This window comes from Panthera pardus, unplaced genomic scaffold (assembly GCF_024362965.1).
Source record: "Panthera pardus isolate Hobbes unplaced genomic scaffold, ASM2436296v1 HiC_scaffold_16, whole genome shotgun sequence".
In the NCBI taxonomy this organism is placed as follows: domain Eukaryota; kingdom Metazoa; phylum Chordata; class Mammalia; order Carnivora; family Felidae; genus Panthera; species Panthera pardus.
In genome coordinates, this window is record NW_026526721.1 from 38,187,834 (window position 1) to 38,201,595 (window position 13,762).

General features: G+C 34.2%; 1 protein-coding gene across 2 annotated transcripts in view; it reads left to right on the plus strand.

Annotated features, from left to right (window-relative positions):
- The first annotated feature begins 950 nt into the window (after positions 1 to 950).
- CADM2 (cell adhesion molecule 2) overlaps positions 951 to 13,762 on the plus strand; it is a 336,787-nt gene continuing 323,975 nt past the window's right edge. For both annotated transcript variants that reach the window (XM_053903225.1, XM_053903226.1), the window contains exon 1: positions 951 to 1,035. In XM_053903225.1, the coding sequence (XP_053759200.1) occupies positions 966 to 1,035 (70 nt within the window). In that variant the 5' untranslated portion in view covers positions 951 to 965. The remainder of the gene's footprint in view (positions 1,036 to 13,762) is intronic.

The following is a 13,762-nucleotide window of genomic DNA, read 5'->3' on the forward strand; positions in this document are numbered from 1 at the left end:
CCTTTTATAGCTATGTGGTCAACCAAGTACCAAATAACTGAAATCTAATGAATCATGCAATTTTGATTTGGCTTTGTAGACCTGATATTTGCAGTTCAGTCAGTGACTCAGTGCCTTAAACCCCATTCTTAGATCACAGATTTGGAAAGCAGACACATTCAGGATCAAATCCCAAACTTGCTTCTTTCCAGCTGTTTCACAGTCAGCAAGTAATTTGACTTAAAAAAAAAATAACGTTTATTTATTATTGAGAGACAGAGAGAGACAGAGCATGAGCGTGAGAAGGGCAGACAGAGGGGGAGACAGAGAATATGAAGCAAGCTCCAGGCTCTGAGCTGTCAGCACAGAGCCGGATGTGGGCTCGAACTCAGAAACCGAGAGATCATGACCTGAGGCAAAGTCTGAAGCTTAACCAACTGAGCCACCCAGGTGCCCCTAATTTGACTTTTCTAAGTCTCAGTTTCCACATCTGTGAGGCAATCAGTAATAACAAAACTTACTTCTTGAAATTGTCATTATTAAGGGGCAGAAATATGGAAAGCACTCAATCTCAGTGCCTGACATTTAGTAAGCCCTCAATAAATGCAGGGGAGTTTATGGGTTATATTTTAACCGTTAAATAATACAAAATATGTTTAAACTATATGTGTGTATTTCTTTAATTGAATTAACTAAAGTTGAGTTAGGAAGGACATATAGAAAGAAAACATATACATACAGTCCTTAAAATGAATTTAGTGCCTTAACGATGTTTGGTATTTGCACTATATGTCTCCTATCTATCCTACTCTTTCTTATTCAAAGACTTTAACCATATACTAACAAAATATAACCAATTATCACTTTCTTAATTATAGATTCTATTCGTCTAAAGTGTGTTGATTATGTAATCATAAATATTACCCTTTTAAACTTTAATAGGAATAACATATCTATTTTTCTTACTTGATACTCTAATATCTAACATGTTTGTTTTCTTCTTCTTGTGCAATCTTTCCTTGGAACCAGCGGCTGCTTCAAAGAATAAAATAAAAGGTGAGCTCCTGTCATTCTGCATGACTCACCATGATTCATTTTTCTGGTCAGTTGTCTAAGCCATCTCAACTGATGGAGCCAATTCTGTTGGTGATAATACTAGTTCCATGTATGGACATCGGTCATAAATTCCTACAAATATAAATAATATTATTTCACTTATCAGTTTCTGATATATGTCTATGTTTGCATGATTGTGAGTTTGTTTTCTTGTTTTATTTCTAATTTTATTCCTAGTGGAATACAGTGCTTTTGTGCATCAACATTTGCCTGTTGACCTTAGTTTCCTTGATAAAATTGTGAATAAAAAAAAAATACACCAGAGAATAAAGCTGATAGCAAATGTCTCAAAAGCAAAAATTCACAGAATTACGTGAAAAGAAAATATCTTCCTTTAAAAAGTGAATATTATAAAGTGTACATTTGTATTTATGACTTTTCTTCCATTTCCTAGTTGCATTAAGTTTATATCTGCTAGAATCCTGGAAATATAATTTCATGAGAGAGGATGTGCTTGTCTAATGCCAGAATATCTCCCTGAAAGGAAAAAGACTTTTGGATCAATATATCTTTACAGTCTTGAAAAAAATCAAATATATGTATGCTACTTTGTCATGGGTTTATAGTTTATATGTGTCAATTATATATTCTCAAGAGCAATCTATATATTTATTTTTTCACCTTCTTATATAGAAAAATATATATGGTTTATCCTTCATTTATCTTTCAAATATCTTTCATTTATAGAGCAAAACTGCAGTTACCTCATTGGTCACATGTCTATTATCTTCAGTTTCCTCATCTACAGAGTTAGAAATAACAGTAAAAACTTAAAAAGGTTGTTGAGATGATAGAGTTAAGTAAAATATGTAAAACAGTTTGTGGACTAGTATTTTAAACAATGCCAGTTTCCTTTGTTTTCCACAAACCCAGCTCTTTGTAGAGAAGTTTCTGAATCTTCATTGTTTAGCATTGCCTTGCCTAATACCTTCCTGTATGCTCAAGAGGAACAACCCAGTAGTTTTGTCTTTTTCAGTAATTTCCCATATTCAGATCTTCTACAAGCCCACCCTTTTCTATTATCCCTCTCCCTCCAGCCCTGCCTTCCCCCACATTCATATTGTACAGCTAGTTTTCACACTATGACAGATTTCATCTTTGAAGTGTTAACTGCTCCCTATTTATAAATCTAAGCATTTAATGTGCAACTACTATTTTCCTAGCAATATCCTTGTTTTATAGAACACTGAAGACACAAAAGACAAGGTGGCAAAATTATTGTTACCCTTTGTTTTACCCTCCAGTATAACCTCTTATGTTGTTTCAATACATACCCTAATAGAATTAGCCAATCCTTGCCACAGTAATTTTCTGTCTGGTGGTGAACAAAAGAAATACATTCATAGAGCATTCAAGAAATTACTTGATAATGAATGCATGTTTATGTATAAGCATAATGTATATTTAAAAAAGCTTAAGAAGTACAACTTTAGGAATGAAGATTTAAAAACAATGTATAATAATGTATTCATTGTAGTATATAGATTTTTGATTGAAAAGGGAGTTAAGGAGATATTGAGATACATATTGAGGTTGAAATACTCTTTCTCAGAAAATGCTTTCTGTGTGTGTGTGGGGGGGGTGGACTTGAACTGATTCTTGAAGGATAGGTAGGGTATACAGAAAAAAAAAAGTAGTACGTGGAAAAAATAATTTGAAAACATAAGTAAACAACTGAAAGCAGGAATGAGTACAGTCCATTTCAGGATAGTGAGGACACCTTTTGATGAAAATCTATGTTTTTATGAGAGTGAAAGAAAATATGTTTGATGATGCAACAGACAATTGTGTGATTATGAGTCATTACTGCATTTGATTACCTAAAACCTCTTCTCATAATCACATCTGTGGTCACTTGGTAATTCTTAAAAGCAATGGGCAATAATTCAATTTACAATAAACAGGTTAGAAAGTCTGAAGTACAGGAACCAACTTTTAATTGGAAGATTATAACCATAAATTATGTTACAAGTGTCTGTCAAATCAGGTCAGAATTCAAGCTGGCTAGGATTTTGCAATGCAAACATACTTATATGCCTAATTTAGTACTTCTCAGAAAGACATTCCCACTGTCCTACACCTATCTATTTTATTTGAATCTTCTTTCTCCACCTGTGTAAAAGACTACAGGAAGTTTAAGGACATAGTTTACCCTATGCCTATATTTTTGCCATCTCCCAAGTGTTATGGAGACACAAAATGATACTTTCTAAAATGAACTGTGCCTCAAGTAGAAATTGAAATTTTATTTCTAATGATGGTTTGAGACAGATGTATATTATGTGGAGATAACAGAAAGAACTACTCAGTATTTTTATTGTCCAATTTCCATGTCAAGGCAAGTGGTCTTCAAACAGGAAAGAAAAAAAAATGTGGGAAAGAGGAAAATAAAACCCAAGGTAATGCAAGAGCAGTTGGTTGCTTAAAAATAGTTCATTTCTTCTGACCCAAACAAAGCACATCCCAGTGAACCAAGGGAAGTATCGAAGAAGATTGCATCTCATTCATTTATCCTTATGGAATGATCCAAATGTGGAGAGTTTCTGGAATATTGGAAAGAAGAATATGTCTCGATTTTTTTTAAGGAAAAAGGATTACATACCAGAAACCATAGACTGGAAAATTTGACATTAAATTCCCAGTAACATTTTAAAATAAGACTCTTAAAACAGCAATTTATGAGTGTTTAGATTAAAAGAGAGTTCACGGAGTCAGTTAGCAGTTATTAGTAATGACATAGAAAATTACCCTAATTTTCTCCCACTCCTTTTTTTTTATAATGGTTATTATATCAGTATCTGAGGGCAATAGTATAAACATATCTGAATATCATCAAATCTTGTAGCAACTAAACCTTTCCTTATCTGTGCAGAAACTGTCATTCTGAAGATCACTAATTATTCTTTAGTGGTCAAAGTGGTTTCCCAATCCTCATATTACTCAATTTTTTCCTGCTGAATAGATAGATAGATAGATAGATAGATAGATAGATAGATGATAGATAGATAGATCTTGATCTTCTCTCTTTGTATATGTATATATTTCTATTTCCCTTGGTTTTAGTGTGTCTGTATAGATTTCATTTTCTTCTTAATTCCTCTTTGGCTTTCTTTCTCTCTCATTTTCTATCTTGTTCTGGAATATAGGTTTCATTTAGGTTATATCTCTGATCCCTCAAGAGATTGCTTGTTGCAGTATTGGTCCACTTCTCTATAGTCCCCTTAGGAAGATGAACTTCACTTCCTACAAAATAAAGGAAGCAACTATTTTCTAGATGAATATGTACTCACAACCAATCTCCCTTACCACTACTGACTATTAAGAGAAAGACAAATGATCCAAACAAATTCCTCTCCTGAAAACTTAAAACTGGAAAAGGTTGGTGGGGAGAGGGGCGCCTGGGTGGCTCAGTCAGTTAAGCGTCAGACCCTGGATTTCAGCTCAGGTCATGATCTTACAGTTTGTAAGTTCAAGTCCTGTGTTGGGATCTGCACTGAGAGTGCAGAGCTTGCTTGGGATTCTCTCTCTGCCTCTCTCTCTCTCTGTCTCAAAAATAAATAAATAAATAAACTTAAAAAAAAACTGATAAAGGGGGAAGGAGAGAATAGGAAAACTGAAAGGGGTAAGAAAAAGGAAGAGAAATGGGAATCAGTTTTGTTATACTTTGTGGGGATGAATTTTGTAGCTAGACTGAGTAAGAAGATGAATTAAATTTGAGAAAAGAAACAGGAATGTACAAAGAGTGAAAGTGAAGAGAGTGCCCTTATGGTGCCCAGTTCCCTTGTTCTAATAAAGGATTCTATTTTATCCTTGCCCTTTGGGTTTATGACACAGCTCTCTTGTAGTTAAGCTTCTAGATAGATTTCTTTTGCTTGCAGTCAAGAGAACAGATTAATATAATCACCTTCTTCCTCTAAAGTGTTCTTAGTTGATTTTTGTTAACACTTTTCTAGACTTGATCTTCTATTAACCTTCTATCTGATGTTGCCATCACCCGGCTGAACATTTGAACCTGAATATAAAAACAATCTCATCTTTTTTTTTTTTTTTCAAATCTGAACTTTTGGGGTTTACTATGTCTTCTCATGAGCAGCTATTTGCCTAAATTCCTAGATGATTTGAAACATGCTTAATTCTTCCACCTTAATGCACCCATAACTGATTGATTATCAAATGGACCTAAGTTTATGGGGATGAAATGATTGTTTTGGTTTTGGTATGGGGATCATAGCTTTTGCATGGATCCCACTTCTTCAAAACATTCATTCCTCAGAGCTTTCCTGGAGTAGTTTCTATTTGTCTCCTGCTTCAATACTCAACATTAGACAATCTATTCTCTATTCATATATCACGGTGAATTCATATAACATCAGTTTACTATCCAAGTTGCATTCATATGCCCTACACTCATATTTCAGCAAGATCACCAATGCTTTGCCACTTAGAGATAGGGAAAAAGGTACCTTGGAGTGTTCCTAAAATTTCTTTCCATGAAAGGATTTTATTTCACTCTATCATAAACTTACAGACCAAATGTATCATAGTGATTAATATTATTACAGAATATTACAAAATTTCTAAACAGTTTTAATCCAATAAATATATTTTTGTCTTCAGTCTGATTTTTAGGCTTTATTTTTTATTCAGAATTTGACAGTTATGGTGGGGATAATATTTTATTCCATTTCTAGCTATTACCTTTAATCATATCATCATTTTTCAGTGTTCAAATAAAAATTAACATAATTATTCTGACTTTGCATAAGAATTAAAAGATAATGAAGGACACTCAGCAATCTAAATTGAGATACATAATGTGGTTTAGAGAAGAATCAGCATTTCAATTTACTGGATTTAAGTGATAGTCATGCATAATATTATTAAATAAATGATTTATTCATTTATTTATATTGTAAATATAAAGTCTGCTATTCAATCAAAATACAAAATTTAGTATCCCGAGTTTCCCATCATATTATACCTTTTGAGGGTGAATTGAAAGGCACATACGAGATTGACATTGAAACATTTCTTTAAAGTATTTTTAGATATTGTCTTCAGTGGAGTATCTACAGCTCAGTGTGTATTGTAAATATACACTATATATTAAGAAATTCCACTTTGTAGTCAGACAGACACAAGTCCAATCCTAATTTTTCAACTTAACCTGATTTGAGCACCTGGAAAATTGGTTAATTTCATGCAACATTCAACTCTTGTGAAAACTTTATGGAATAATGTATAGAAAGGGGTTAATCTGGGGAATGTCACCTAATAAACAGTACATTTTACCTATAGCTATTGTTATCATCATTAGTATTATTATGTAAATGATGTCTGTGGAGAAAACAAACATGTAGTCAAAGCAAATCCAAAAACTAAAACTTCTCTTTGAGAATCTGCTATATGTCATCTTCGTGGTGGCTTTCATATGTTTATATTCATTATAACGTTAAAATAAACACATAAAATATAACATGAATGATCCACTTAGGCATATGTAATTTTTCTTTCTTCACATTTAAATATTAAAATCCAAAGAGTATACATGGTATCATTAAAGAAGTTCAACCAGGAGTGCCTGGGTGGCTCAGGTGGTTAAGCATCCGACTTTGGCTCAGGCCATGATCTTGCGGTTTGTGAGCTCGAGCCCCTCGTCGGGCTCTGTGCTGACAACTCAGAGCCTGGAGACTGCTTCAGATTCTGTGTCTCCCTCTCTCGGTCCCTCCCATGCTCATGCTCTGTCTCTCTCTGTCTCTTGATAATAAATAAACGTTATTTTTTTAAGAAGTTCAACCAATAGCAAAAGAAAAGAAAAAATTAAGGAAATTATATTACAGTGAGATTTATCTAATACTTAAAATGTAAAAATTACTTGCTTTTATTATATGTGAAGAAACTGAGAAGTAAGATTTATATAATTTCTGTTGAACACATCACTCAACTCCTTTTGTTGAAGCTATGTTTATATTTTAAATTTAAAAGTATAAGGAATTAAGGGGTGCTTGGGTGTCTCAGTTGGTTGAGCATCCGACTTCGTCTCAGGTCATGATCTCTCAGTTTGTGAGTTTGAGCCCCGCGTCGGGCTCTGTGCTGACAAGCTCAGAGCCTGGAGCTTGCTTCAGATTCTGTCTCCCTCTCTCTCTACCCCTCCCCAACTCATGCTCTATCTCTCTCTCTCTGTTTCTCTCTCTCTCAAAAATAAATAAACATTTTTTAAAAACTGGAAAAATAAAAGTATAAGCAATTAGGGGCACCTGGGTGGCTCAGTCAGTTAAGCGTCCAACTTCAGCTCAGGTCATGATCTCATGGTTTGTTAGTTCGAGCCTCACATAAGGCTCTGTGCTAAAAGCTCAGAGCCTGAAGCCTGCTTCAGATTCTGTGTCTTCCTCTCTCTCTGCCCCTCCCTCGCTCGTACTTTTTCTCTCTCTCTCTCAAAAATGAATAAACATTAAAAATATTAATTTAAAAGTATAAAGAATTATTCAAACTCTTACATAACAACTACAAAATCTTCAGCAAAAGTAACTTATCAAGAAACAATTATTGAAGCTTAGATTTATTTATCCCACACAAGGCTGATGTAAGGAAATATGCTTGGAGTGTTAGAAATACAGCAGTCACCCTTAATCCACAGTTCATCATTCCATGGTTTCAGTTACCAGTGGTCAACCTAGTCTGGATGGAAGCAGATGACCCTCCTTCTGATTATTGTCAGGTCAGCAGTAGCCTAATGCTACCTGTGTCATTCACTTCATTTTATGTCATCATAAAGGCATTTTATCATCTCACATCATCACAAGAAGAGTGAGCACAGCATAATGAGACATGATGAGAGAGGGGGAGACCACATTCACATAACTTTTATTACAGTATATGGTTATAAGTTCTATTATAAATATTGTTCTATTTTATTGTTATTAATCTCTGTGTCTAATGTATAAATTAGCCTTTATCATAGGTACGTATGGAAAAAAGCATAGTAAATACAGGATTCAGTATTATCTATGGTTTCAGTAATGCACTTGGGGTCCTGGATGTATTTCCTGCAGATAATAGGGGACTACCTGTAAGGGAATTTAAAAGCATGTTATGTTTCTATAATGGATTCACTAAGGGATTTGGGTAGAAGGCCCATGTAGATGGTACCTTTTAGAAGTTACATCTACCTTCTACTTCATCTCACTTCTCTAGGAAAATTGCCAAAGATACTGATATATATGATAATGCAATGATGTTTTTAAAGATATAATTTATTTCTGAAGCTTTTTTTAACTTTTAAAAAAGTGGATAACAATTATGATAACTAATATTTTCAATGTTTACCATGTGCCAGACATTACATTGAACATTGTATGTGTGTTTTCTTTTTTTAATGTTTATTTATTTATTTTGAGAGACAGAGTGTCAGTTGGGGAGGAGCAAAGAGAGAGGGAGAAGGAAAATACAAAGCAGGCCTGACACGGGGCTTTATCTCACAACCATGAGATCATGACCTGAGCCGAAATCAAGACTCAGATGCTTAACTAGCTGAGCCATTCAGGTTCTCCTGTATATGTGTTTTCTAATTTAATCCTCACAAAAATCTTTGAGATAGATCCTGTTATTATCTTTATTTTTTTAAATTTTTTTAATGTTTATTTATTTTTGAGACAGAGCATGAGTGGGAGAGGGGCAGAGAGAGGGAGACACAGAATCTGAAGCAGGTTCCAGGCTCCGAGCTATCAGCACAGAGCCTGACTGGGGGCTCGAACCTATGGACCATGAGATCATGACCTGAGCGGAAGTCAGACACAACTGACTGAGCCACCCAGGCTCCCCATGTTTATTTTTTTTTATGAGGGAAATGAATGAATGAATGAATGAATGAATGAATAAATAAGGAAAATGAAGCAGAGAGTTAAGAAATATGTTCAAAAAATCAGAGGCAACCCAACAATTCCAAATCAGAGTTACTGACTCTTGAGTTCTAACTTTTAATCTATTAAAGCTTCTAAAAATTTCAGACTAAATTATCAATATTATGATTCACCTAAATCTTATGTATTTATTTAAATATATTTACCTAGGTCTCACCCGCCCAAATAGGATTGGGCTGAGAATGGGAGTAAAGTAGAATGTTGATCTGTTGTTATTAGGAACAAATAAATTGGACTTACCTATTGGGGTATATTGGCAAGGAAAATATTCTCCCAGTAGACTTCTTGTTTCTCATTCTTTTTAAATTCTTTTTCTGTGGGTCTTTCATTCATTCACCTTATGTTAACCTCACTCCTCACTTATTCTCTCTTGGGAAAGTGAGGAGGTAATTAGTTTCTCAATAAGATGAGTAGTGTTCTAGAAAAGCTTTAGGCATAACTAATATGAAATACTGAAATCAGAAGAGGGTAACAGGGTTAAAGAGTGTATTCATGAAAATTTTATTGTAAGATGATTCAGTGGGTCAAATGTAGACAACTTATCTTGTTTTTAAACTGAAGCTTCATTTAATGTGGTTTCTGTTATTTATTTCTCACTGTATAGGGGTTTTGACATGCATTTGCTCTGTGGGCTGTCTTATTACTTACTATTATACAACTGCCCCTCTTCATGTTGCACAGTACAAACTAGTGTAGGTCAGGATAGAAAGACTTTCTAGATACTGCATTCACAATTCTAAAAGAATATTATTTTTCTCTTGATTTAATGAGGTTTCACTCCCCCTTGTCTCTCCTGTATTCTTGAAATGCAAATAAGGGTTTGAGCTTTCCTGTGGACATGTGGAATAACATAACTCATTTGCCCCAAATAGGCTGCAACTTTGTATAGCAATTAGAAATTGGTTTGTGTTGCTACTTTAAGTTTATGTCCTCATTTCCGTCATAAATAAATCATTGTTCTAATTTTTTATTCTATCGAAATACATCTCATCCAAATGGCAGGATCTTCTGGGATTCAATTCATCCAGTTGGTTCATGTCATCCTATTGTGTTAATAAAATTGGTATTTGCTTATTCTACAGCTGCTGTGTGGAGTTTAGAAAGTCTGTAATTGAAATCCCAAGGTTTGTGGCATCTTACACGTTTCTAAACAGAAAAAAAAAGTCTTATAAGGAGAAATGCAGTGATCAATGTTTAACAGTTGGGCATCTAGGGGCAGTTTCAAGATAAGTGCTATAAAGTGCAGAATTAAATTACATTAAAAATAAATTATAATTTATACTTCAAATTAGATGGAGTGATGGTGATGAGTTTTCGGTGGAAGAGAATCATTTGACTTGGCAACCTAATATAAAATATTTATCACTAGCAAAGTATACTATTAAAGACTTTGGGGAAATTTATCAGAGTACCTGGGTATTAGTATCTGCTCTACTATTTACTTGCTGCTCACATCAGTAAAGTAAGGAGAAAAATATCAGTACTACCTACCTCATAGAATTATAATGATATATAAAAAGAATTTATAATGATGATTTTATAATGATATACAAAAAGAATATGTGAAAACACTTTTAAAATAGCTAATTGATATTTAGATGTGTAAGTAGTTATTAATTAGATTAGGCATAATTGCATAGCCAAGGACTTGATATTCAGTAATAAATAAAATGTGGCCCTTGTTCTGAGCCCATTCCAATGATTCAGGTGAGTGGAAAGAACTTTTAATGATGATACCATTTTATGCTTTTTCTTACTGGACACCCTTGGAAAAGGAGTGAACAAATGTTTCTTAATTTAATAAATTTTTATTGAATGTCTGTACTAGGCTAATATATAATGGAGAGAAAAAATATTGCTTAGTTTTGACCTCATGAGGCTTTCACTCATTTATTCATTCATTTATTCATCCAACAGTTCCAGGGATAGATACAAATATGTCAGTGAGAAGAAAAAGTAACTTGTACACTAAGGTGTATTGTAACATTATAGGCATTATGAAGAAAAAATAAAACAGAGGAGTAAGACAGGAATGTGTGGGCAGAGTAGAGAATGAAGATGGTTCTAATTTTGAACAAGGAGATGAAGTGAGAGGGCATTTGAAGAGAGTACTGATGCTGAGAGACCAAGCCAAGGATGTCTGGGAGAAGCAATCTAAGAAGAAAAATCAGCAAGAGCAGAGACCTTCAGGCAGTGAGGGACCTAGCTTATTTAAGAGACCTCGTGAAACTAGAAAGGCTTGAGCTAGGAGAGAAAATAAGAGAGAAGTCATGGAGGGAATGAGGAACCAAATCACATAAGGATTTTTGTTTTGCTCCAAGTGAGATGAAAAGCCACTGGAAGTTTGAGCAAAGGAGACACATATACTGATTTAGTTTTTATAAGATCAGGTTAGATGTTCTTATGAAAACAGACTGAAATGATAGGCATTGGCACATTTTTCCAGGAAACCAGTGGATTGATGATGTTAGCAGGACTAGAGTCATAGCAATAGAGGTGGTGAGAAGTAATCATAGGAAGTCATACCTACCAGATTTTGCTGACTGAAGATGGACTAAAGAATGAGATGTAGGATGATTTTAATGTGTTATTTGGTTATTTTTGTTTTTGCCTGAAGTAATTGGAAGGACACATTTACCTTTATAGATGAAGAAGACTTTGGGAGGAACATGGTAAAATAATGGAAACTCAGACTTGAATACATGAAGTTGGAGATCCAGGTGACAATGACAGGTAGAAAATGGCTATATAAATATGAAATGAAGGAGAAAGTTCTGGACTGCAAAAAAGAAATCTGTAAATAGTTGTCTATGGAAGTATATAAAGCCATGAGATTGGATAGATTTATTTAAGTTATAAATGTGGTTGTTTAGAGAAGATAAAAACCTTAGGACTGAGTTTTCAGGTACTGAAAACTCAAGATCAAACAGATAATGAGACACAAGCTAAGGAGTCAGCAACTGAATTAAATGTTCTTTTTTTAAAGTTTATTTTTTGTTTGGGGGGGGGGGGGGGTCCAGAGGAGGGACAGAGAGAGAGGGAGAGAGAGAATCCCAACCAGACTCCCTGATGCAAGGCTCAATTGCACAAACCCCAAGATCATGACCTGAGCAAAATTCAAGAGTTGGGCGTTCAACTGACTGAGCCACCAGGCCTCTGAGTTAAATGTTCTTGACAGATGAAAACTGAGAATTTATCATTGGATTTATCAATGTGGAGTCAATGGAGACCTTGATAATTGCCATTTAGGATAAAATATATAGAGGTTAATTAAATGTACATCTGAAGAAATGAAATTTTGCTACTGTAAAACAATGCATGATAGTACAATGAGATCTGATTACAGAGGCATTTATTTTAATAAAAGAAGGCATAGGGATAACTTCTTGGAAAAAGCGATGGCCAGGAGAGAAATAAAGAACAGCCAAGTAAGTAAGAAGAGAGGGAAAAAATTCCCACGTAGAGGGAATGGCAGCAAGAAAAGCAACTAAAAGGCAAGATAGCTTCTGTGGAGGAATCAATGGGAACAAGGGTCAAAATAACAGTGGACATCAAATCCAAAATATCTGGGAGTCTTATGGCCTCTGGTCTGATGTCCATGTGTTTAATCTGTTTCATGTTGATTTTTTGTACATGGTATACATTAGTAATACAGTTTCATTGTTTTGCAGAGGGCTACCCAGTCTTCCTAACACCATTAATTGAAGAGACTATTCTTTCCCTGTTGTGTATTCTTGCCTTGTTTCTCAAAAATTAATTGACCACATATGCATAGGTTTATTTTGGGGGTTTCTATTCTGTTCCATTGATAAATGCATCTGTTTTATACCAATACTGTACTTATTTGGATGACTATAGCTTTGTAACATGGTTTGAAATCAGGGAGCATAATGCCTCCAGCTTTGTTCTTCTTTCTCAAGATTACTTTGGCTATTTGAAGTCTTCTGTGGTTTTGTACAAATTTTAGGATTGTTTGTTGTATTTCTGTGAAAAGAAATGCCACTGGAGTTTTAGGAGGGATTGCATTGAATCTGTAGATTGCTTTGGATAATAGGGTCTTGTTAACAATATTAATTCTTCTGATCCATGAACATGGAATGTCTTTCCATTTATTTGTGTCCCTTCAGTTTCTTTCATCAATGTCTTATTGTTTTCAGTGTATGGATATTTTACCTCCTTGGTTAAATTTATTCCGAAATCTTTTATTATTTTTGATGCAGTTGTAAATGGGATTGCTTTCTTAATTTCTCTTTCTGATAGTTTGTTGGAGTATAGAAACACAACTGATTTTTTATATTAGTTTTGTATCCTGCAACTTCAACATAATAGTATATTAGTTCTATCAGTTTTTTGGTGGAGTCTTTAAGGTTTTCTATATATAATATCCCACACAGTGCCTTGAAGTTTCTATGACAGAGGTGTTTCCCTATTCTAAAAACAATGGAAATCCATTCAGGGGTTTTCAATGGAAATAAGGATGGGAGTGATAAAATAGTCTCACACGTATAATTTGAAAGAGATTGCTAAATGTTCATGAAGAACAAATTAGAAGAGATTACTACAGATGACAAAAAAGATAAGTTGAATTGTCTGGAGAGTTACAATAGTCCAGGAAAAAAAATAAAGGTAGATTGGCCTAGAGTAATTATTGGTAACGTCAGAGAGAAACAGATCTGAGAGAATAGAAAATCCTTTCAAGAATACAGTTGAAACATTTAACAGAAAAAAACAAAACCAACCAAACAAGC